Below are 25,911 nucleotides of genomic sequence, written 5' to 3' on the forward strand. Positions count from 1 at the left end.
TCAAATTTTAATTTAAGATTAGTTTTGTAAGGAATGTAATATATTTATATATTTTATTATAAAAAAAAACGAAACAAATAATTACTAAACAGTCTTTTTGTTATAATCATCATCACGTTTGTATTTCCGAAACGTAGGCTGCGTTCACTGCACTCATTTGCATTTGTTGCTGTTGTTGTTGTTCTAATTGCCGACGGTGGCGGCCTCTTTGCACATGATTGCCCATGTTTTTACCGCCAGAAAAGTGTTCGGTTATTTGTCCCAAAGTTTTTCCTTCCGTTTCCGGTAGAAAGAAATAGAGGAAGATCAATCCTAAGAGAGAGAGGGATGCGTTGAACCAGAAGACTCCTGGTAACGTTAACGTTGAGATCATTCTTAAGAAGACTTTGTTCGAGAGAAAACCGAAGACGTAACCGATGGCTCCGGCCAAACCGGAAGCGCCGGCTCGTATATCGTTCGAGAAAACTTCACCTGTTAATATCCACGGAAGAACGCGGATTCCGGCGTGAGTAACGAAAGCGGCTAAAACCAGAAACACAAGAGGCATCCACGAGTACTCGTGGTATACCTCCTCCAACCCAACACCGGTTGTTGCGTTGTTGCTAGGCAACTCTAAGTTATTTACGTCTATCATGTAGGCGTAGGTGGCGACGGCCGTGAAACAAATACAACTTCCCGCTAGAGAAATGAAGTTAAGGACGCGTTTACCGATGTAATGCACCAAGATCACGCAGAACAAACAACCGCACAGCTCGACTATTCCCAGCATAACGGTTGCATAGTACTTGTCGATAGGCACGTGGAGGCTAGAGAAGATCTGGATGGAGTAAGTTTGAAGAGTAGTCATTCCGTTGAAGTGATGTAGAAAGAATATGAAACTGATCAGCGAGTACGGCCAGAAAAAGTTCTTCTTTCCGAAGAGCTTGATGGTTTCCAGTTTCGAACGTTTCGGCACTTCCTTTCCGTTCATGTTACCATCGAATTCCTTTCGTTTAACTTCCTTATATACCTCCTTATACTCGTTTTCTATAGCTTCCATTGTAGTCCAACCCCTCAACCAAGCCAAACTCTTTTTGGCTTCGTCGTTCCTATTTTTTGAGATCAACCAGTGAGGAGATTCCGGCACGAAGAACAGCAATATGAAGGAGACCACATTGAAGAAGGTGCATATAAAAGCGACTGTCCTCCAATGGAAAAACGTCCCCAAACAAAACATCGTGAGCACGCCACTGATCACAGCAAGAGTCGAAGTGGATGAAAGCATTCCTCTCAAATTCGGTTGAGCGATCTCCGCCACATAAGTTAAAACCTTAAAGTTTACAACATTTTATCACCACAATGAACAGTAAATGCAATAATTAAAACTTACGGGAGCTTCCAAGAAACCTCCGGTGAGTCCTGTCAACGCCAGCGCGACGAAGATTTGATAAGGGGCGGTGGCGAATCTGAATATAAGCCACGCCCCGATGAACGGCAAGTTGACCAATTGCATGGCGCGCTTTCTACCGAGGGTGTGCGATATCGTCCCTGATATTAGGCAACCAATTGGAACACTTATCAAATTGATGGAACCTTTAATTTATAATTTTTATACAATACAATTAATTATAAATAAATTTATTTATTACCAATCCAGGAAACTCCATCGGTGTCCACGTGCAATTCTTCATTTTGATCGCTCAAGCCTGGTATCAGGATAGTCGGAAAACCTAGAGTTAAACCGAAAGCTACAAGAAGGATATTCTTTACCGTTACTGCTAACACCTGCGGCAAGGATTGCCTCGAGAAACCCTGAAAAATAAATTCTAAGTTAATTGGGTTGCATACGGAATAATAGTAATGAATACGTCATTATACAATAATAGCTTCAATTTAAAAAATTGTGGCTGGCGAAATTGTGCAACGGCATAAGTAAAATAAAACGCAAAGAAGAAAATTAAAAAATAACTATATATTACATGTAAACAATTTCTATAATGGTATAGTAAAAACGTGTAATCTAGATGAACCATAAATTCTTCTAATTGTGTGCATATTTCTAACTTTATATATAGTCAACGTTAATTGAGTTGCATACTTACATAATCTACAAAAGACTCAATCCATAATACAAGTTTACATACATTTGTATCATGGTCTTAACCATATAATTTGCTAATTAAACGCTTAATTTAGAAAAAAAAACAGACATTAACAAAATTGTACATAAAAACCAAAGTGTAATTTGAAGAAAAAAATGGTGAAAACGTTCAATTCAAACAGAATACATGAATAGATATTTAAATTTAATGAGAATGCTTGCACAATTGGAAGACCATTTGCCAACGTTTACTCAAATTATATACATTTTATTTACCTCTAAAGTATTTACTTATTTTTTGTTTATTTTTTTTAATATTACTTGATTTTTTTGTATTGTTTATAATTTTTTTTTTCGTATTACATAACATAATTAAACTTATTTAAAATTAATTATTGAAAATAAAATATGTCTTTTCATTGTACTTATTGTCATAATTGTGCGCACTTTTCAAGCATTTTTTTTTATTTGTGCACGATAAAGTTTTATTTCCCGATAAGCACCGAAACCAAATTCGCTTACAAAGGAAAAAAAAACGTATAATTTGAAAATTCCGTGCAACTTACGTAACGACAAATTCAATACCATCAGACAATTATAGAGCAAATAAAGGGGGAACATCCGTTTTTTTTGTTTTAAAAAGCCGCAACGAGTAAGTAAACACTATTATGTGCGCTTTTCTAAAGATGAAGAAATAAATAAAAACTAGTTATTACATTGCATTTTAATGGAGAGTATAGGACTAATTATGTTTGGAAATCCTTAAAGAAAAATGCTTTGCGGTTTGTGTCAAATGCAGGACTTCTCTTGAAGGTCGATCAAGTTCGACACGATTTCCAATGGGATGCAAAGACCTTTCACGCCTCGTCATGGACAGAGAAAAATGTGCGTCTCGTTTATTGAAATGTTCGATGAATGTTCAATTATTGCGATAACAATATCTCAAGTCTGTGACCCTCCGCGAAACACTGACGGTTTGTTGTTGTTGTTTTTTTCTCTTCTTTTTTGTTGATCCAATGACTGGAGAGACTCACAGAGATCGTGATCTTAGGTCGAAGGAATTACAAATCCAAAGAAAAGTAGTAACCTCAAGTTGACAAGAAAATAATCGAGCAACAATAATATTTTTGTCAACTTTATTAAAAATATTTTTTTTTACTTGTACACATACGCTAATTAATTGGTCGTTAATTTATTTTCAATTTTGTGTTATTTATTGCGCGCACGAATATCTGGGAAAAACCTGATGAAGTTTGAAGAAGATAATTGTCAATGCTACAATTAATGTAAACGAAACACGCATATTATAATAGTTACAGGTATAGGAAAAATTATCCTATTTTGAATGTCAAGTCTAATTAGTATGCGCGCTGTTGCAATAGAAATTATCAAAGAGCGGTTACATAATCAATAAGTCTAAAATAAAAATTGTTATTGTTTTACGTTTTTGGTTCTGCCTTTGGGCCAACAGGTCCAAAGAAAAGGTTTTGTTGGAGGTTAGAATTTAAAAGTTGTTTGACATTGACACGCTCGTACGTGCACTCTTTGCACGTTCTTCTGTTTCTTCTTGAACTGTATTTTTTTGTGAAGTGGAAATTGCAAAATAATTGCGTTCTTAAACATGGAATGGTAATGGATTTTTAATTTTTGATTTTGATATTTGTTTGTTATTAATTTATTTCTTTTTATATATTTTTTCCTAATAATAATAATCTTTATTAGTTACAATTGTAACCAAAGATCTATCGACCTAAGTCTTTCCGCCATTTTTTCCCTATATTTTGATATAATTGAAAAATATAACCTTGTTTATTTACCTGTCAAAATGACATCTGTCATTGCAGTTTAGAGAATGCATAACCTCGTACAATGCATGTTGTGCAATAGTAATAAAGTTTATAGATTTTCTATTCATTACTCCAAAAATTGGTTCCAGTAATATAATTTACCATTATATGTCAGCAGTGCTAGTAAACATTGACATATTTTATACTTCACTTGTCATTAAACTATTTAAAATTTAAAATTAGTGAAACTATCAAAGATGTCAGTTAAAATGTGATTATGTATTATTAGGTAATATTTAATGAATATTTAATGTTGCAATTACAATTTATTTTGAAAACTTTGTAAAATGTAAATTAAAGAATATTTAAAATGCGAAAATAGCTAAACTAATCTCAATTAATATAATTTGACATATGACAGTTGATTATTGACAGATGAAAATTGAAATTATTGAAAATACTTAACTCATTATGAACTCATTACATCTAAATGATGATAATAATATAATCCAATAAGATTAAGCGAAAAACATTAACGTGCTCGAGTAAATTGCTCGAATTGGACAATTCACTCATCCTACTTAAGACAATCAACGTTGATTTGATTATCATTTAAATTCTTGCTGTCAGAAAATAAACAACAGAAAAAAAAGTCATCTTGAGAAGTTCTTAACCTCAACGAAAAAGGTAATTTACGACTAGCAATTTATTTATGTACTTAACAGATAAATCGTATCTGTTGAAATCTCAGTCATATTATTGTGTTTTGAAAATCTCTTGTTTGCTTTATTTCAGAATGTTGTAAATTTTGAAATCGTCTAAATTTCTTCTTTTGTGCAATGTTATTGTTCCTAATTGATAATAATGAAACTAAATAATTTAAAAAACTAACATTTTATAAAAAAATGTAAAAATTTCTTAATTTATAGTTTTTTCAAAAGTGTCAAGTGGGTGAAAGCAAAAAAAGAAAGAAAATTGTAACATTACTCTAATGATAGGAACAACGCTAAGAGTTTAATTATATGATTTTGAATCTTATAAACTTGTTTATCTACAAATTTATAAGAAATGAGTGTCTATAAATTTTTCACTAATTAGTCAATGCAATTAAAGTTTTTGTTTCGATATTTGTGAAAGTGAACGACCGCTAATTTAATTTATGCACTGGACTGTTTTTAAAGTGATTACAAATTCATTAAATAAAAATAAATTTACAAAAAAACAAAAACATTTTGTAACAGTGAAGTTAACTAATATATTTCCTTCGACTTTAATTATTTCAATAATTAACGTAAATAATCTAAAAATTTAAAGTATGCTCAACTATTTAAGATTTGGTAAGAGACAGTTCATCATTTTCAGATTAAATTTTCTATTAATTAAACGAATTTATTAACCGAAACGTTTAAATCATTTGTTAAAGCTTGTTTGGTCCTAAATGAACCAATAAAACTATATAAATAAAATCGTTAATTGGTTTTAAGTAATTTTCAATTGTTTCACAAAAAACAAAATGAAATGCGAGATCATAAAAATATCTGATATTTGATTATTGCTTCTATTGTTTTGCTTCGAATGAAAAACACATTATTAAATTGTGAATAAATTATGAATAATTCTAAACACTTCTGAGAAAAAAATATTGTGTATGCATAAAGTAAATAATAATTTTGAAGAGAAGAAAAGATAGTCTTACCATGTTTGTGTGTTGAATTGCAATTTAATCCAAAGATGAGACTTAAAAAACAATTTGCATGATGAGTCGATTGATGGGTTTCGAGCAAATCGACCAAAAGACGAAGACTGAACTGTTCAACTTCCAGCGCCGCACTTGATTTCACTTTCTAAACAAACCTCGTCCCCTTCCCCTTCGGACAGCGGCGCTATTTTTTTGTTTCGATTTGTTTTGTTTCTCTTCTTGTTACGTTTTTTTTTATATTTTTTTTTCGCACATAAAAATTGGGCAACACGCGATCTCTCGGATACCAGGAAATATCAAAAAAAAATCCCCCGATTATCTGTCCACGAAATTGGTAGGTGTTAACGGCAAATTACACACGAGATAATCCTTGTAAAACTAATTAGACGAACTCGCGGTGTAGCTTCAATTAATCGCTTCCTCCTCTCGACACTCCAGGCTATATCTACCATAGGAGCAGGCGCAGAAACAATTGACGGGTTGGAAATAAAAGCAAAGCGAAACAACAATAACAACATCATCAATAACGATCAACGGGTTTTTATTGCTTAAATGGAAGAATCGAAATTGGCGAATTTCTTGTAACTGTTTTCGTCGCGAGTCAAATTCACCTGGAACAAATCTTCAGCGGATTCACGTCGGGAGAGTTTTCTCTCACCGATTCCGGCCTCCACCAAAGTCTTTCCTTCCGTTTCCGGTAGAACGAAGAACAGGATTATCAAAGCTACAAAATTTATGGCAGCGTAAAAGGAAAAAACGTGGGTTAAGTTTAGGTATTCGGTGGTTAGTATGAAAAGTTTGTCGGAGAGGAAACTTGAGGTGTAGGCTATAGCAGCGCACAAAGCTGAACCCAAACATTTCCTCTCGTGGCTGAAGATCTCTCCGATCAACATCCAAGGAAGGATTCGGATACCAGCGTGCGAAAATACTAAGAAAATCAAAGTTAAAGTTAATGGTATCCAGCTGGATTCGGATAAAGTTCTTATGTATCCGTAAACCGCAATGGAGGTTAGACACAATGTTGAAAGGATGAGTGTGAGGAAGGTGAGCGGTCTTTTCCCTATAAGATTCACCAAAAACGCGCACAACAAACAACCGACGATCTCCAAAACGTGCACGAAGATCTTCAGAAAAACGACGTTAAGCGAAGAATCGACCATTTTCAAGATCTCGGAATTCGCCGATCCGCCGAAGCTCTGCACCAAAAACAGAAACGTGATCAACGAAAAAGCGGCAAAAAAATTCAATTTGTTATCGCTCTTAACTTCTTTCATCGCCTCTTTGAATTCCTCCTCCACTTCTTCAGCATCCACCCAACCTCGAAACCAAGCTAAACTCTCTCGAGCCTCAATGAAATCTTCTTTTTCAATCAAATATTGAGGCGATTCCGGCAACAAAATAGCCAAATTGAATGCGGCTAAAGGAAACACGAAATTGCATAAAGCCACGTCCCTCCACGTGAAGCAGAAGCTTAGCAAATCCTCCAAAAGAGCACCTCCGATGAAGAAGAGCGTTGAAGAAGCCACGAAGAAACCTCGCAGCTTCGGCTTCGATATTTCGCACGTGTAATGTATCACCTGAATTCATAAAATTGCAACTCTAAATTACATTTAAATTTGCATAACAAATCTCACAGAAGTTTCGATGCATCCCAAAAGGAATCCGAACATTCCTAAACCAAAATAGATTTGCCACAAAGATTTCGAGAATCTAAACAACATCCAACCAAATGCCAATGGAATGTTGGCATACTGCAAAGTTCTCTTCCTTCCATATCTCTTGCACAAGAAACCGGAAACCAAGCAACCGATCGGTACGAAAAATAAATTCGTACTATCTACAAATAAAGGCATACATATCATTATTTTTCATTACTCTTTTATTCGCAACTCACATATCCAAGCCACCTGATCCTCGTTTATCTCTATTATTTCGCTGCTGTCTTCCAAACCGTCTAGGGTGATTCTCGGGAAGGCCCATGTCATTCCAAATCCTACGAGAATCAAATTCTTCACGAAAACCGCAAATATTTGTGGCAACGATTCGCGAAACACGGAAATTTGTCTGAAAATACAACAATACAACGATTGCACTTCTTGCCGTTATAACGCTCACCTTCTTGCCATAATAATAAATAATTTATAAATTGTTTATTTGTACTAACTTAAATTTGTTTTGTTATTATTCGAAGATAAACTATAATGATAAAAATGAAAGAAAAATGATACAAAAAAAACATGAATGTCGCTATACAATATCTGTTTTTTAATATATTTTTTAAAATTAATATGAATAATATTAATTTGTTATGCATTATTAGCTAAAGTTTGTAAACGAATCAAATTATAATTAATAGCTTTATCATAAAATTAATAGCTACCTTTTTTTGATATAGGTAATAGTATAGTTTCAGATGTTAATGAAGTTGCCTATAGTAATCATTTTAAATATTTTTTTTTCGAAAATTTAAATATATACTGATAAAATAATTCCTTTAAAATAATTAGTATAAGATTATAATATAAATTCTTCAACAATACTTGTAAATGTAACATGGTTTCAAAAGAGGTAATCAAAATGTTTGTAATGAGGAATAAATAATATTTAATTTGGAAGCTACTCCCAGTATGGTATTTTTTATTGGTTTCGATCTATTTACATCGTAAATATCAATATTATTTACATTCTTTTGGCTAAAATTCTTCGCTCTTTTTTCTATAATTCATCCCTGACCACGTCGCTGCTAAACTCGGCGTTGATCGGCAGATTCCGCCAGAACTTCGCCCTTTCCATGTACAGACCCGACTCCATTCCGATGTCATCGTGAGCGCCGATGTTCAGATATTCCATGCTTTCAGCGGATTCAACCGGAAGCCATTTCTTGTGGCAAACATCGTCCATCTTCGGCGTAGGATCGCTGAGATTATTAACAAAACATGTAAGCTATCTATTTGATAATTAAGTATTGTAAAGTATTAAGTAACTTGTCAAGTATCAAGCAGAGAAACATTGAAAAATAATGTAAGATAAAATCTAACCTGTCTTTGGCGAAGTTAACCCAAAGAGTGGTCATCAGTTTGGCAACTTTTTTATCGGATTCGGTGTGAGTCTTATCCGGAAACAGTCCGTCGGCAACCGGAAACAGGTACTGCAACTCATCGGCATGGCACACTCCATAATTATTGTGCTTATCCCCAAAAACTTCGCTGAAACTAGCCACTCCGCGATACCCGAAGAGATAGTAATAAATTGGATGCTTAAGGTACTTCTTGTGCAAGGCCACAGCTTGATCCGCTCCATTTAAGAACCAACCATCGGTGTACAACTGAAAACAATGTGTTTAATATTTCAGAAACTTAAAAAATAAAATGTAAACCCACATCAACAACAGCCTGCTTGGTATCGGTATTCAACTCTTTATCTTGGAAATAGTATTGTTTAATATCCTTGGCAACGGTTGAAGGATTTTCGGATGTTTTATCGAAGATCAGCGAAATGGGAAGTTTATTTTCGAAATCTTCGTTCAGCTCTTCGATGAGTTTAGGTATTCCGTAAAGCGCTAAATAAATATAGAAATATTTGGGTAAAAAACCAAAAAAAAATGCGTAATTGGTAATACCTGCTACCCTCAAAGCTCCGTCGTCGCTGTTTAAGCCTACCATCCAACTGACATTTGCCACGTCACCGGATTTAATCAGTTCGATTGGGTGCTTTGTGATGAGCGCTCCCTTGTGTTCCGGTTCGATGACAGGTTTGAACGGAATCATCGGATCTTTATCCCACAACTTGAAAAACGTACAAAAATTAATTGCAACATCTCAATTATTGCATACATTTGGTTTGACTAACCATAAAATCTGAATCTTTGGCGATGATGTCGCGAGCATCGACCTTCCTCAAACACTCAACCATCTTTTTAGTGGAATCCGTGGGACATTTGAAGAGTTTGGCGAGTTTCTTGCTGTTGATCAAACCTTCGTTCTTTGGGGAGAACGCCCACGGGCAGAGGGCCGTTCCACTCTCCGAAATGGCATTACTAAAAAGTCCTGAAAGAAGAATTGATTGATTCAGTATTTGAGATTCAAGAATTGATTATTAATCAATTATCAAGTACCTCTACTTAAAGGTGAAAGCATGTGGTAATGGGCACTGGCTCCACCTGCTGACTCTCCGAAAATCGTAACACTCTTGGGATCACCACCGAATTTCGATATGTTCTCTTGGATCCACTTCAAAACCATAACCTGATCCTTCAGACCGTTGTTACCGGGAACGACTTCATCACCTGTAGTCAAGAAACCAAGAGCACCTGAAACAAAAACAACATTAATTCTGCTTTAATTTGAAGTTAGGTCACACTAGTCTAGCTAGTCATGGAGATTGTAGTTAAAATAATTATAACTTAGGTTAGGTTACAATAGGTTCGGATCAAATAATTTAGGTTATCACAATTCAGATTACAATTGGTTAGGTCAGCGTTTCCCAAACTGTGGGTCGCCACTCACTGGTGGGTGCGAGTCAATTTTTAGTGGGTCACGACAAGATCTTGAATGCATATTTTTATGATTTAAAAATGAAAATTAATAATATATGGGTAAGTAAGTAATATTGGTCGGGGATTAAATGGGTCGCAATGTGTAAAAGTTCAGGAACCACTGTGTTAGGATATTTGAATAATAACTAACCTAATCTGTAGTTGGGAACGACCAATACTACGTCTCTATCCAACAAGATTTCTGGACCGTACCACATGGAGTTTCCGGATCCGCACAGCCATCCTCCGCCGTGCAAGAATATCATAACCGGATACACCTCCGGAGATTCAGCATCCATCTAAAACATTTACTTATATACATCTTCGATTCACTATATAACTCTCAACTATACCAACCCTAGGAGTGTAGACGTTGAGGAAGAGACAATCCTCATCTCCTTCGATAACATCTGTCCTAGTATAAATATTCCTTTGAGGACAAAGCCCGTGCACTTTGGTCGCATCTTTGACGCCGCTCCAGTACGTTGCGGCTACAGGCTCCTATTTAACATAAGATTACAAAAATAAACTCATTATTGAAATAATAACGAATAAACAGCAAGAAGTAACAAAAAAGTAATAATTAATGTGATTTGCGGTGAAACAAACGCAAAACCAATTAAAAATTCATCAATCACCTTGACGATTTTTCAAATGTAATGAATCTAATTGCAATTTTCTTCTCAACTTCTGCGTTTAGGTATTTCCCTTGACTCGATTATTATTGCGCTAATACACAAATGCAAATCTTGTTTACTCGCAATAGCCATGATTATGCAATAGTTATGGAAAAATAAAAGAAACAACTGTAAATATATGAAATACTAGACTACTTGGATTTACATAAGGATAAGGAATTGGGAAAGGATATTTTTTGATACAAATTTTCAGGAGCTCAAAATAAATAAAAACATAAATTAAATTGACTAAACAGAGAAATAATTAGGGTGTTTGAATACGGATCATAAAATTGTAAAATACAACCTGTAAAGTATTCATTCTTAAGATAAGAAGTACCACTTACATAAATATTCGTTATCTCTTTTATTTATTTAATAAAATTGTTATTTTGTCAAGTGGCCATTGTTTTTGACGTACGCAAATAAGAACAAAAGAATAAATAGACAAAAAAATAACGCAAATTCATGGAACGCTTGATGGAATAATTCACAAAAATAAAATCAAACAAAATTAAATTTACTCATAAAAAACATCCAATTCTTTGCTGTTTTGAATTAACAACTTTTTGAAATTTCATGCTAAGTCCAATTTAAACACTTAGTTTTTGTTTGCATTACGTTTCAGTTTTATATGATTTCATGCGTTTATTTTTTTTCCTCGTCGCTTTCATCTTGAGCATTTAATTTTTCTATCCGAAATTCCGGAGAAATCTATGCCGGAATCTTGCCCTCGATTCATAAAAATATGTAAATCTTTTTTTATTCTTCCAACGATCCACTTTTGAACGTTTCACCTTTCTTTATGCCTATGAACAAAATCAAATGTTCTTTTTACGACAGAATTAGATAAAGAAAATTTAGACGTAAATTCGTTAATTTTAAATTGACTTTTTGCTACGATTCTTTTTGTAAATCAACTACATTTATTTACACTTTTAAACGTTTCTCATTTATTTCTACCTATTACCTAAAAAAAGAATACCTATATTTACACTGTTAAAACTAATTTTACGACATAATTAGATGAATACAACTTGGTAGTAAAATGAAAGCTAATATTAAATGGTCTAATTACCAATAATTTAAATTCAAGTTAAAGAAACACTTAAAACTCGAATCCACTTGAATCAAGTAGTGCAAACGGTATAATTAAATAAAAGTAGAATATTTTAGAACGTTTTTGTTGGTTGCATTCACAAATTAGTTTTATTTTATGCATGAATTAAAAAAATATATATATAAAAACTCTTCGATGTTACTCGATTGGAAAAAAATGATGATAATGATGAACAAAAACCAGTTTTCATCCTCTGGCGTGCAAGTTTTTTTTAAATTCTAGAAACCTAATTTGGAATACGCGTATTATTATCCCATTCGCTTTCCAAGTTGAACTTTCTCAAATCAACTACGGCTACGGTTTATTATAAAACAAAACCACACAAGAAAACAACTGAAAATAGTAATAAATTGGTTAATTATTGAAATAAAAGAACAAGCTTCATAATTTAATGTATTATGTAATTGAAAACAATTAGAATGCAAAGAATAATACATAGGAAATACCGCTTTTAAGACAGACCAAATGCTCGTTTGCAGCACGATTCTTGTTTTTACTTATAATTTCCCACGTGTGTCAATTAATTTGAATGCAAAAATGGTGATTGTTGCAACTGAATGCAATTAGATCCTTCTAATTTCAATTTAATTAATGTTTCTTTATTATATAGAATTATAGAGATGGTTCAGGTTTGATTTAATGAATAGGTGATAAAGAAAGTTGAAATAATAAGTTTATAAGTTACTTGTACAAGTTATTATCAAATTTGTTTCAGTTTTACTTACCTTAAACCTGAGATCTCCGATTGGTGGTTTGGCGTAGGGAATTCCCATGTATCCTTCAAACTTCCTTCCGTTCTTGGTTTCCATGTAGGTTCCTCTGAGGACTCCATTCTTGATCTGAACGAAGGGTCCGCGATCGGCTCCAACGTACGCGCAAAGCACCACGCTGATCGCAATTAACCTGAACAGATAAATCATCTCCGACGAACTTCTTTTATACTTTATCTCGCAGAATCTACCGCTGCACTGATCAAGACCGACCGACGCTCTTCTGGTTTTTATTTCTTCCCCCCCGTGTGCGAGGGGGAATAGTGCGATGAAAGTGGGAGAGAAAAGCGAGAGAATAGCAATGCAGGTGTAGTGTAGAGCTCATTGTTAAGTTCTCGGATCTGGTAAGAGGTGTTGATGGAGTCTTTAGGCGGTGGTGGAAGTCGGATTCTTCGATCGTTCCAATTTGACCCGTTTCTCGAGTCGGGTTCTCGGAGGTTGAACGACCCTAGTCTCGGCCGGCGACAATTCCTTTATGACCAGAGGATCAGTCGTTCCTCCAGGTGGTACGGAGCAAATCATCAAGGCGCAAGAATAATTTCCAGCGCCAGGATCACCGAAGATTAGCTCGTTATTTTTATCCCTCCAGTTTGTATAACTCACTTCTTGAATCAACTATAAAAGTAAATGCGGTAATCACATGATAAACATTCAATCTACTTGTAATTTTATACACATTTTTCAGCATCTCTTATAGACCATCACATATTTAAATTTGTATTTGTCCCAATAGGCAACTTTATTCACTTCAACAATTTATCTGATACTTAGCAAAACACAAAGCAAATACATTAATCATTTGATAAAAAATTTAATATATTTTAACATAAACATTATTTTTAAGCATCCTTTTTACATTATTAATTTCCAAAATATTAAAAATATATTGAGATTTAAATAGAACATTAATCACTATTATAATTAACAGTGCCATCCATTGGATGACCAAATTTCATATTTATGCCCGGCGCAAAAAAAAAAAAATATCAGATCTAATTTTTTTTAAATAATTTTGTTTGCCGACGCCTCTGGTAATAAACACCATTTCTCAGCAATTATTGTTTGCCTATGTTAAAGAACTGCAGCAGAGGAGTATAAAGTAATGTAGAAATAAAATGTAAATAAATGTATATATTGATAACCAATAAAATGGTTCTAAAAAATCATAATTAACAATTAAAAGGCAATTTCATTTCAATCGACCAATAAACATTAATTCAAATTATGCAACTTTATTCTCTTATACTATTTAAAAACATGTTATTGCTTGAATCTGCAATAATTCTTACGTAAAATGAATAAATAAATTCTTAATTAATTTATCCAATTATCAGTTTACATTATTCATTAAACACCGTTCGGTATAAAAATCAAATCTAATTAGAGCAAAGTATGAATACACATTTAAATAATTAAATAATTTTAGAATATTTTCTGTTTGGTTCAGATTAAACTTTCTAATTGGATATTCGTATGTCTTCATTTTTATTTACTTGATGTTTCATAAATTTAGATATTGATACGAATTCAATAAAACGTATTGTCCGTTTTTGGTGGATGCGCCTGGCACCATATACTTAATATACATTATATATTTTATAAATAATTATTAATTATAATAATTGTATTGATAATGTTAAATATAATTTGTTTTAATATTATTTATAATAGTTTATATGAGAAATTAAATAATCTGTAAGTTTAGTTGCCTATGTTTGAAGTTTAAAAGTGAGTGACAAAAATATAAATACATAAGATAAATGGATAGTTATCAACGTAAAGGAAGATGTATCGAAGCATATCATAGTTTTCTTTAACTTTAGTTACCTTCATTTGTGTAGAATAGCAATATTTATGAATTGAAGGCACACAATCCCCATTTCAAAAACAAATCACAAACTTTATGGCAGATGTTGCCATCGCCATGATTACGACCCACGTGAGATACGTTTTTAATGCGAATCTATCTTGCGATGGCCGACATCTCTAAATGGTTCCCTGAGGGATCAAAGCGCAACAAAACGCAAAACAAAATAAATTGAAAAACAATCTCTAATCCCGATATAACACAAACAACAATAAAATATGTTCAATTTTCAAAATTGATTATTGTAACAGTAACTTTGAAATTAGAAACGGAAATGACTGTGGACAATTACGGAAAGCAAACGTTAGGACACATTTAACATACAATTTCCTGTTAGCAAATTGCAATCGGTTTCTGATGGATGGCGTTACGTGATAGCCGCAGCGCAGGTTGTTCAACCGAATTGCAAATATAATACGAGCATGTTTACGTAATGATAATTGTTACGTAAGTGAGCGGTGTCTTGTAATGCATTTCCACGAATCTCTCGAAGAGAAATAAACATTAAAAATAATAATAATAACAATGCGCTCACCTTGAAGTTTAGTTTCCGCGCGGCCTTCTGCATCTTGAAATTGGAGAATATCCCCATGGCAACGGGAACCTTCAGCGACACTGCGACGTCCAAGCCGATTCTCATAAGCTGGTAACCGAGAGCTGTCGATGTTCAACATAGATCATCGGATGATTATTGAAAATTTGACTACGTGATGATGAGGGTATTTCTATCTACCTTTGTGCCTGTAGGTGGGATTGACGCAGAGCAAGGAGTAGTAGAGGAAGGTGTCGCAGTTCATTATCTTGTAGACGTCGTTTTTTCGGCTTAAGGCGTTGATGATAGCCGTGCACTTCTTGCGCGCCTCGCCCTCGTTGAACGCGATTCGCGTAAAAACACGACTGTAATCGATTTTGTTCACGATACGCAATATCAGAACCGCGGCCAATTCATTCGAACCTTACAAAAGAGTACAATCAAATGAAAATAACGGCATTTTTTAATAGAAATAAAAAGCGTTTAAAAAGCAAACATGAAGTCATCGTTGATTTGTTTTTGCGACCGGTTCCGATCAAAATCCCAACAATCAAATTTTCGACAATCAAAATCCGGACAACTATAATCCCAACAGTGTTAAAATCCCGACAGTACCTTTTATTATTTGAAATGGACGTAAAACAAATAAATCTTAAAAATGAGCATTATTACTTACTCTAAGAATAAAAAAAAACATCGATATTCTATTGTTTTGAGTAAAACCAATATTTTATGGAAACTATGTTTTATATCTAAAATAAATTAAAACTCATCAAAATTTGCAAAAATGAATAGTTGTGAAATAATTCCATCACAAAACAGCAGTATTAGAGAGAAATGATTACCAAAATCCGCTAAAATATTCGGGATTTTCACTATATCGGAATTTCAAATGTCGGGAATTTGATTGTCGGGATTTCAATTTTCGTTTTCTTCCTAAGACTATTATAAATCCTTGCAAAGTTTCAATATAAGTACAGGGTGTCATAAAAGTAACGTTACCGTTGTTTTGTTACCATTTAAATTCTGTACAGGTTATGTCAAATTTAATTTGACAGTCCTGTAATATTTATTATCTAATTTTATCGCAGAAAAGAGTTATAAAGATTAATAAACGTATTATAAAAGTTAATTAAAAACTTGGAATAACTGAAAAATCAATATGATCAAGAAATAGATTGATATAGAAGTTATTTTTGGTATTGTTACTCAATACGCTATCAAATAACTTGTCACGTAGTTAACAAGATGAGCACAAATTACTTGGCAAGTATTTTGTAGTGAATATACTTTTCGGACCATAAGACGCATGTTTCTACTTAGAGATAGAATAGATTGTGTCGGTGTTAATACTTTCATGAATCGCTATGATCGAAGTAGAATCTCGCATGTTAAACATGAGTTCATCGAGGAAGGACTTTAATGAAACTTCATCTTCCTCAATCTCCGCATTCCTGCATAATACTTCAACCGGAATGTAATGCTCCTGTAAATGATATCAGTTGTAAATTCATTTTCAAAATATTTAGTCGTTTTAACTTTTATCAATTCGATAACATCTCCGAAGTGTTTCTCCTTCAGGTCGATGATGCGGAAGCCGTTGTGGAAACGCGCCCACGTGATAGGCGCGAAGATCCGCTCCTGCTGCTTCTTAAGTTTGTCATCTTCCTCTTCCGCTTCCTGCCGCAGCTGCTCCGCGTAGTCGTGCTCTAAGCGCAACCGTTTGCTCATGATTTATGTAAGAGGCGCAGAAATCTTCGCCGACAATTTCCCGGAAATCGAATTTGATTACGCATCGGATGTGTGCGCACACGTGAATTTTCATGAGGAGTGGACGAAATCCGCGAAACGTTTACACTCGAATTTTACCAATCGTTGTTTTTCATTGACAGTTGTCACTTTTGAATGTCATTGAAGTCCATGGATAGATGTAGATTTACTACGCAATTTACTATCGGTTGTTATGACTATATGATATAGCATATATAGAAACATAAAAATGTCATCTACTTTTGTAATTTCAGCTTCAGCAACGTAATAACTTTCGTAACTGTTAAATCAAATTGCGGGTTATTTCAAACATTCATTGTTTGATTTCTAATAATAAGTAAACTATTCTCGCTTTAAAAAAATATAATATTTTTTAATCATTATAATGTAAATCTCGCTGAATCTACAATAAGACGCTCCAAAATTTACATGTTAACTTGGTTGCATAACTGATGAAATTTAATTTGCGTCTCTGTCATTCCACGGCGGATTGATTGCGATACATTGAAATTCACCTCGCCGCTTTTACATATATTTCTTCTGCATTTATCATTCCAGCTACTTTTCCTGTCCAAATCCGCGACTATTCAATACTGCACTCGGATGGCGGTAGCGACGAAGGCGGTGGAGGCGGCGGGGCGCGCGCAATCCGTTGCACATCGCAGCGAGCCGCGTCCGCTCCGCTCAGTCAGTTCGACCTTCGTCCTTGCGCCGCATACCCGTCGACACATCCGTGTCCTTAGATATCCACAAAAAAAAATATCTCGCAAAGATTTAAAAAAAAATTATAAACATTCTTGGAAAAGTTTGTGAGTTCACTGTAAGTGCCAGAAGTAAAAGCGAATTTGTTTTGTTGATCCGATCCATGCTCGATGTACAGAGTCCAGGATTTCGCAAACTACGATAAGGTAAAAAATAATAATAAAAAATATTTCAATTGTTTTCTATTTTATTATATAATTTATAATAAACAATTTGTTTATTTCATTCCCAAAATTAAAAGGCGAAGGCGGAAGATGACCTAATGTTGTTGTGTTTTTTTTTACAAACAAATGAGTAACTCCATATTAGTCAACTAATAATAGATGTTAATAAGAGAATTTGCTAAGTCCTTTTCGGTTTGCGCTTCCTGTCCGGAACGCTCCTTGCTTATCTTACCAATGTTTACTTAATATCACTACTTAAAAAATATTCAAACCTGCACATTACTAATGTACAATATTTGCATTGCATATAGATATAACAACTTTTTTTTGTTAGTTACGAATTTTATGCAAAAGCGGAAAAATTTCACGTCGCACCTCAACGAACGTATTGCATTGCATCAAGTTCGCGTGCAATTTGAAAGTAAATCTAGTATTTGTTGTTTTTGCTTCATTTTTTTTAAATTTTTGTTGTTGTTTTGTTGCTGTAGTTTTATTAGAGAGTTACACAACTGTCGCTAATTGCAACAACAACAAAAAAATTGAAAATTTAATGAAATAGTGAGTTAGTTAAATAAATTTTAGTGTATGTACTTGCGCAAGCAAGCTGAGTCATATAGCATTGGTCCAGATTGGTGGAAAGAAGGTAAACAGTTATTGCATTTGCACTCGGCGCTATTTTCTCGGAAAGTTATTTTACTTTCAGATATTTAGACTTTCTAGAAATGTTACTAAGAATTGCAAAAAGTTACATGACATTTTATCAATGATGTTATTCATTTGAATAACATCGTATTCGTCATACTTTGAGGATTCATTTTCAATTTTCTACAAATTTTAATAAATAGTGTTATTTTATTCTAATTACTAATTTTAATGTTTATTAAATTAAGCAAGAAAACAAAACACTTGGAACTAGTTTTTTAACAGTTATTACTTTTAAATATCATTGGAATCCATGGATATATGTAAATTTACTACCGTATGTACCAACTTAAATATGTTACTATAAATTTCAGTTACTAGAACTTTAGCAACTTTATTCTTAAATTATTATTTTAAACATTAATTGTTTGAACTTTTTATATTTTAAACTTAAAATTATTGGAAAATAGATAATATTTAACGATTGCTCTTTCATTAAAAATGATAATTAATTTGTTAATTAACATAATATAAATCAATTGGTATCAACAATTATGTTTGGATATAGCAATGTTTTTACAAAAAAAAAATGAAAATTACGTAAAATAAATTTAAAAGATAATTTACAATTTCTAAACTAATTTAATGACTAATAAGAAATTCACCTGAGAATTAAGTTTTTTCTTCTTCTTCATTATACGAATGATAATCTGCTAATCTATTTACTTGTTTAATGTAGTTTTCCAAGAAATTGGATGACTTTTTATTGTGATTTAGATACATTTAACTTTTATTGTGTCTCAAAGTTTTACGATTTTCTAAAGAATCTCTAAAGTATAATTGGTTAATTAAAATGTGAGCTTATTATGAGTTTCAAATATTATTTTTAAAATATTGAAGCAAAATAAAACCAAAATAATTTTGTTAATGTAAACTGAATAAATATTCTGCAGTCCACTTTAAATTTATGAGCGAAACGCGCGTTTCAATCAAGTAAAATCCACTCGGCCCCCAAAACGAAATGATTCAAACGCGTTCTCTATTCAACCCCTCTCACGATTTATTAATAATAAATATGCGGCCTTCGAGTACGAAAATATCATATTAAAAGCGATAAATTTCAAACCGAAATTCCATTTACCAAAATTACAAAAGCCCTTCTCTCTCTCTGCGTCCGCTTCTAAATGGAAATATATGCAGGTATTCTCTCTGTGGGCAAGATGCGGAGGGGTTCGTTCCTTTAAGAACCATCCCGCATTCGGTACACATTCTATTTTCCCACACCCCGATCGTAGCCGAAATAATGTTCCATTCCGTGGCGTTAATTGCGCAAATCTAATCGGATTTGCACGATATGTTATCTCGTAAATCGCGATAACACTGTTTCATTATCACTGGAAAAAAATGAGTCTGGTATTTCTAGTTATCTAACATCGCAGTGGACCAAAAAAAAGACAATTGTTTACTTGTTTCTAAGTTACAATTCTATTAAATCGTAATCTGGAAGTAGGTAATTATTTATTTATTATTTATACATAATTATTATATTTAAAATAATAACAATTAATGAATTACTTGCCAATAGATAAGGTTTAAAATCACAGTAGTCAAGAACTAATACATTAATTTTAATTCGATTCATGATAGGATTTTTGTTGTGTACAATGTTTCCTATGCCAAGAACAATGTTTTTGTGCGGTCTTTTTTATGCGGTTGATGAAATCCAACCAATTCCAACGGTGTTGGCACCATTGTAATGTGCATATGTACAGCGTGCTGAAACAATTCTGTTAGTCGATTTTTAACCAATTCATCAGAAGAATATGCGCGTTTTAGATTAACACGAGAAGTAGTTAATTAAGTATTTGTATTTTTAAAAAATTCAATGAGAAATTAAATGTTTTTAAAATGTTTCCATGTGTAATTTAATTATTGTATTTTTAAGTGCGATTTTTTTATGCACAAAAACAAGATTTACTGTATTTTACACACAGTTGTCATGAACTAATTTGAATAATTTTTTGACAGTCCACCAACTTTATTTATAAAATTTTGATATAATTATTTTCTTTTTCATGATTATATTTTTTTATGTGTTCTTATTTTCTTATGTGACTTCTGAAAATATGCAATTACATTAGATAAAAAAAATTGAATTTGTTTATCTAAAGAGCCACTTTTAAAATATAAAGAACCGAATTGCAGCTCTCTTTGGCCTCATGTGTGCCCAACCGTGTTATATTCTGATAACAGTTGGTACTTATGCAGAGATAATTGCAAAATTTAACTAAAATATACAGGAATACCTCGCATAGTGCGGATAATTCGCCAATATCGCGTACTGTTTGAAACAGGACCAAAGGAAGACTTCAAAACTTCTCAAAAAGAAACTTGATTGTGTAACGTGGTAAAGTTGACAACACTGAAAACAACGCTCCACGGTGCAACGATGTCTCTAGAATTTCGGGGAGACCGAAGATTTTTATATATCTTTGCGGTCCAGAAGCCATGAAGAATAAGGAAGCAGAAGTTGGAGTTCTTCCTCTCAAGAAAAGGAAGTGGCGCCCAGAATCTTCCCACGTTGTAATATCACGCCCAAGCCGGCTTTGCAGATTTTTTATAATTTATATTTTGTATTTTCATACGCGATATCGTCCGTCGTGTTACAATTGTATAGAGGGCAATGCAATTTGTTAAAATAAAATTTGCACTGATCGAAACCGTAGTATGTGAGATATTGCTTTATATGTATATATGAAATTGATGAAAAAGTAAAAAAAAAACTGTAATAAAAAGATTTTGATTTACCAACCTAAATGATTTATGTTACCATATTTAATGTACATAAGTGCAAATATTTATATTTTTTTGTTGCTAAGTATATAAGCTTGTAGAAGACAAGAAATAATTATTTGATTATTCGTTGCTAAGTAACAATTACTGGAATGGAGTGGTTCGAAAAGCAATAAGTGCGTCGATATTATTGAACGTTAAGAATTGTGAATTAAAATCGAATTAAGGGGTAGTTCGTTGTATGCGATTTAAAGTGAACGGGAGCGACTGGATGCGCGCAATCTCGGCAATCGGATCAATTTAAAACCGATATGAAGGCAATTGAATTAGTGGAGGGAATTAAAATTAATTGAATTTTAATTCGAATCGAATGGGAATGTGAAGAGGAGGAGGACGAATGTGACGACGAGACGCATTTTATATACAGGGCAGAAAACTCTCGATGTTCCTTTATTTCAGCTATCTAGATTGATCATCCATATGTTGAGATCTTGCATGTCCCAACATAATTATTTTCAATTGATTTGAATTTAGAAAGCAATTTCGGAACTCTCTTAGCTTCAATTGGAATTTTAATCATTCTTTTGTTTCTTTTCCGTTTGCTCTCACCCGTCACACTTTCAATTTCTCACCGGTAGATGACAAAACTATCAAAGCTTATATAGAAATTGCAAATACAAATTTGGAATACTCGAACCAAAACAAAAAATAAATAAAATTTGCATCTATCCCTTGTTTTAAACGGTACTTTCTCTACACGTTCTCACAATTACACGGTTTAACACGTTTAGGACGGCGCAAATTGTTTGCCTGCTGCGAGAAAATTCTTTGTAGATGCCTATGGACTGAGTGAAAAGTCAAATATCTTACGTCAATTACAAATTTAAACTTTTCTTATGCATTTTTGAATAGTTTATAACAATTGTCAGAAATGTATTTTGTAAAGCATTCATAAATTATGTCACAATATCACATATTATTCTAAATTACTTCAAAATATGTATAAGAAATGTATTGACATTTAAGCTTTGTAATTGACTTAAGATATTTATGATTATACTCAGTCAAAATCAGTGGCGTGCACTATTACTATTATTCATAATTTATGACCTACCGGTGGATCATGATGTCGTCAACGTTTAAATTAGAAATAAATGTTGAAAATCTGTGCCTCGTTTTATACAGTATTTTTATTACACGGTGTAAACAAAAATAAATTAAAAAATAAACTGGCTATGATCAAAAGGAACAACGAAATTATGCGTTTTTTTTTGCAAACTTTTTACGGTTTTACATTAAAAAAGTTACAATTTCGATTTACATATTTTTCACAGGAACCTATACCATGTAAATCGGGGACATAGGACATTTTTTGTATAATAACTCAAATCATTCAACTAAATAGAGTAATAATATGTGTCATTGAAGATAATTCGAGAAAAATTAAATAAAAATATGATGTTCATATTGAAAAATACAGAAAGTACATGAGTAAGTTAATATTTTTAAAATAATATTCAAATATGTATTCATGGTTACATTTGAATGTCAACATGACGCATACAACATTCGAATTGTCGCGCCGCGTGCGATCGTTTCAAGCGGTTTTCCGAGATAATCCAAACGATTTTACGACTTTACACGCTAATTATGTATGGCAGTAGTATATAACTCGCCCTAATGACCGTCCCATCGGAATTTCTACAAAGTATTGTAGCAACAGATAAATCACTATGGTAACATATTTATTTCGTGTTTGTATTTATCATTGATCATTTGTAATATTAAAGATTTTAATTTTAGATATAATATGTTGGTAACATTTATTTTCATTTGATTGAGCCGATATCAGTTTTTATACAATATTTAGTTTATGATACATTTGTACGCAAAATATTGTCTTTTCAACGCAAATGATTATTTTATAAATATTTCGTGCTTTAAATTAATTAAATTAATTATGATCAATTTAACACATAAAATGTTGGTAGACCGTCGCCTATAATTTTTAAAAACTGGTCGCCCGTAGTCATGGGATTTGAGGCCCGGAGCATAAATATGAAATGGGGCCCCCAGTGCATGAATGGCGTCAACTTGAAACAAATGTCAGATTGGGGGGAGGGTAACTAAAACTGTTTGGGAGGCCCCAAATTTAGCGGGCCCGATTGACCAGTCGTGGCCTCTGCCCGGAGTGATCAAAAGATTGTCCACCCCTGGTTTATAACTATGACTTTAGAATATATACATAGTGTAGAAAACAGACAAATCACGTTGCTATAGTAACAAAGATATAACATGAAGCGTCTCGCATTGTCATTGTTTCGTTTATTCATGTATTTCATATTATTTTCTTTTCGTTTTGGTGAGGTGATTGCAGAATTGATTAGCAAGTTGGCAATATTTACGAGCGTGCAAGATTTACGATCGAAGGCGAGGATTTTCCTTCGCATGCGTTTAATTATTGTGCAAGGGACGACGTTGATCCGGCGTTAATGCCATACCGTGCCGCGTTGACAGTTGATCAGGGCTGCCAACCGACGATTAAACGATGCGGCTGACGTGCTGACACGTCAGCAGCGCGGCTTCGGATTCAGAGGCGGCCGCGTCCATCTATCCTCGTTATTGTGAAATTCCCTTTTCGCAAGTTTCCTACCATCCTCCATCGCAACCGAGAATACGTAATGCATGTACTTACTCCTTCTTCATTATTTTGTTGTTATTTAATTTTATATTGCTACACTTATTTTGGTATGACGGAGCGACGTTTCGTGCGCCTCAAGATTGCATCGGGAAACTTTAGAGAGGAGAGCGCGGACAAGAGAAAAACTTTGGATGGAGATGGGAGACATCTGAAAATATCGCCTTTCAAAATTGCCAACGCTTAGTAGAACTTGCTTCAGCCACCGCGCAATTATCTTTAATCTTACGCCGTTGGTAACGAATGAGAAGAAAAACGAAACGTACGACATCCCAATTTCACGGTAATTTTCAAAACGAAGATGAATGCATGGACCCCGAACGTACTTAGTTTATTTCACCTGTACTCGGAATAATCTTGTTATTTTTATTTTCGCGTCTCATTTACCTGTCACTTTCTTTCGAATTCCACATGTTTCTTGGTTATTTATCTGTCACTTCTTGCCGTCTTTAAACGGTTTTCATGTTGGTTACTGAATAACTTTCATTTGAAACAAAACACGAATCATCAATTAAAATACTGAATAATAATGATAATAAAGTTGGCAACAAAATTATTTTTTACATCATGATTGAATTACTATTAATATTGAATAGAAATTTTATTTTAATTCAGTTGATATTGAAGATTTATTAGTTTTTACACAATATTCAGTAACATTTGAAAAATTAACAAAATGGTGACATTGACGATTCTAAAATAAAAGCTCTCGTTTATTGAAAATAGATTATTGAATCAATGAAAATTGGTCTAAAATCACGTTCTCTGTTTTATTATTACGTCCTTCGCGTCCGGTGTGTTTTGAAATTATCAACGTTTTATTTGAATTCGAAATAGAGTATAAATCAATGGTAATAAACGATGTGGGTCGATGAAAAGAATTTGGTCATTCCCAGCAAAATGGTAAATAAGTTACGCAATGTTCAGGGCCGGCTTCAACGATGTCACGTTTCAATTAGCAATAAAGGAGGAGAAAACAATGGGATCGATCTGGTGATTCTATAAAATATGAACTATGTGCAATATGAAATATATGAGTAAAACGAGCGGAGAAAGTGGATTACGAGCTTGGCGTTTCTCGTTTGTTTTATTAGAAGCTCGACGGAATTTTTAATTTAATGCCGCAGAAGAAAAATGAAAATGCTGTTTGTAGTCAATTCGGTTTCTAGAATTAAATTTCTCTTTATATTGTTTTCTCTTAAATTTAATAAGTTTATATAGTCCACAAATGCATATAAAGTAAGTACAGCTCGTAAAATATTTTTGATGTTTCATTTCTAATTAAATTTTCGTATGTTGCTTACATAAAATCAATTATAATAATTTATTATGATAATTTTAACAATTAATCTATCAAATTTTAATTAAATTTATTATAAATTATACATTAATTATGGATACAATTACTTTGAAATGTAATGATGTTGACATTTCATTATGAAATATAAAATGGTAAACTTAATTTATGAAAAATTTAAATTATTTAACATTTCCAAATATTATCTTTCATATAATTAATCAAACTTGTTTATTTATTAGTTTAATATATAGAATCTAATGAAACTAATAATAATTATTTTATAATAATTTGAATATTTCTAAAACAAACGAGTCTTTGGTCAACGGGTCATCGACCCAATGCGTTTATAATAACTGACCGAGCAAATAAATGAAATTCCTGGTAGGTCGAGCGAATTTGTGTAAATGGATTTGCGGAAATGGTCCGAGTCCGAACCTCATCATCCTCGCAACTCTGCAGCAGAATGCAACAGCCCTCCTCCAATTTACATATTACGAACTCAATCAATTCCATTGTTTCATAACCATCGAGATCAGAAATAAATTTTGAAAAATTGTCGCATTCGGACGTCTGTCAATTAGTCAAAAACGAAGCCGAGCTCTCCATATGTGGCGCATTTGCGAAGGTAAATGACAGTCAATTTATGTTCTTCTTCCTTTGGCGCTTTTCCGCCGTTTGACAGTTCTATTAGTGCATTTATCAGAATGGAAACTCGA

The 25,911-nt window shown here is 33.1% G+C and overlaps 4 protein-coding genes across 4 annotated transcripts; all 4 read right to left on the reverse strand.

Annotated features, from left to right (window-relative positions):
• Positions 1-68: 68 nt before the first annotated feature.
• Positions 69-5,981, reverse strand: LOC108568704 (facilitated trehalose transporter Tret1-like). The gene is made up of 4 exons (XM_017929933.1): positions 5,564-5,981; positions 1,629-1,791; positions 1,370-1,572; positions 69-1,309 (listed from the first exon to the last, which is right to left on the reverse strand). Exons 1-4 carry the CDS (start codon positions 5,564-5,566, stop codon positions 113-115), a joined length of 1,566 nt encoding a protein of 521 aa, XP_017785422.1. The 5' UTR covers positions 5,567-5,981; the 3' UTR covers positions 69-112.
• A 124-nt stretch (positions 5,982-6,105) lies between these two features.
• LOC108568707 (facilitated trehalose transporter Tret1-like) lies at positions 6,106-7,624 on the reverse strand. The gene is made up of 3 exons (XM_017929938.1): positions 7,461-7,624; positions 7,201-7,403; positions 6,106-7,143 (listed from the first exon to the last, which is right to left on the reverse strand). The coding sequence occupies exons 1-3, from the start codon at positions 7,549-7,551 to the stop codon at positions 6,115-6,117; spliced, it is 1,323 nt and encodes a 440-aa protein (XP_017785427.1). The 5' UTR covers positions 7,552-7,624; the 3' UTR covers positions 6,106-6,114.
• A 567-nt stretch (positions 7,625-8,191) lies between these two features.
• Positions 8,192-12,883, reverse strand: LOC108568718 (venom carboxylesterase-6-like). The gene is made up of 9 exons (XM_017929957.1): positions 12,623-12,883; positions 10,458-10,601; positions 10,252-10,399; positions 9,681-9,875; positions 9,416-9,612; positions 9,186-9,351; positions 8,947-9,125; positions 8,605-8,891; positions 8,192-8,483 (listed from the first exon to the last, which is right to left on the reverse strand). The coding sequence occupies exons 1-9, from the start codon at positions 12,815-12,817 to the stop codon at positions 8,282-8,284; spliced, it is 1,713 nt and encodes a 570-aa protein (XP_017785446.1). The 5' UTR covers positions 12,818-12,883; the 3' UTR covers positions 8,192-8,281.
• Positions 12,884-12,955: 72 nt separating this feature from the next.
• On the reverse strand, positions 12,956-16,797 carry LOC108568666. The gene is made up of 5 exons (XM_017929872.1): positions 16,606-16,797; positions 16,420-16,552; positions 15,268-15,489; positions 15,070-15,191; positions 12,956-13,282 (listed from the first exon to the last, which is right to left on the reverse strand). The coding sequence occupies exons 1-5, from the start codon at positions 16,795-16,797 to the stop codon at positions 13,034-13,036; spliced, it is 918 nt and encodes a 305-aa protein (XP_017785361.1). The 3' UTR covers positions 12,956-13,033.
• Between the last annotated feature and the right edge of the window lie 9,114 nt (positions 16,798-25,911).

This window comes from Nicrophorus vespilloides, unplaced genomic scaffold (assembly GCF_001412225.1).
Source record: "Nicrophorus vespilloides isolate i.1.1-1 unplaced genomic scaffold, Nicve_v1.0, whole genome shotgun sequence".
Taxonomy (NCBI): domain Eukaryota; kingdom Metazoa; phylum Arthropoda; class Insecta; order Coleoptera; family Silphidae; genus Nicrophorus; species Nicrophorus vespilloides.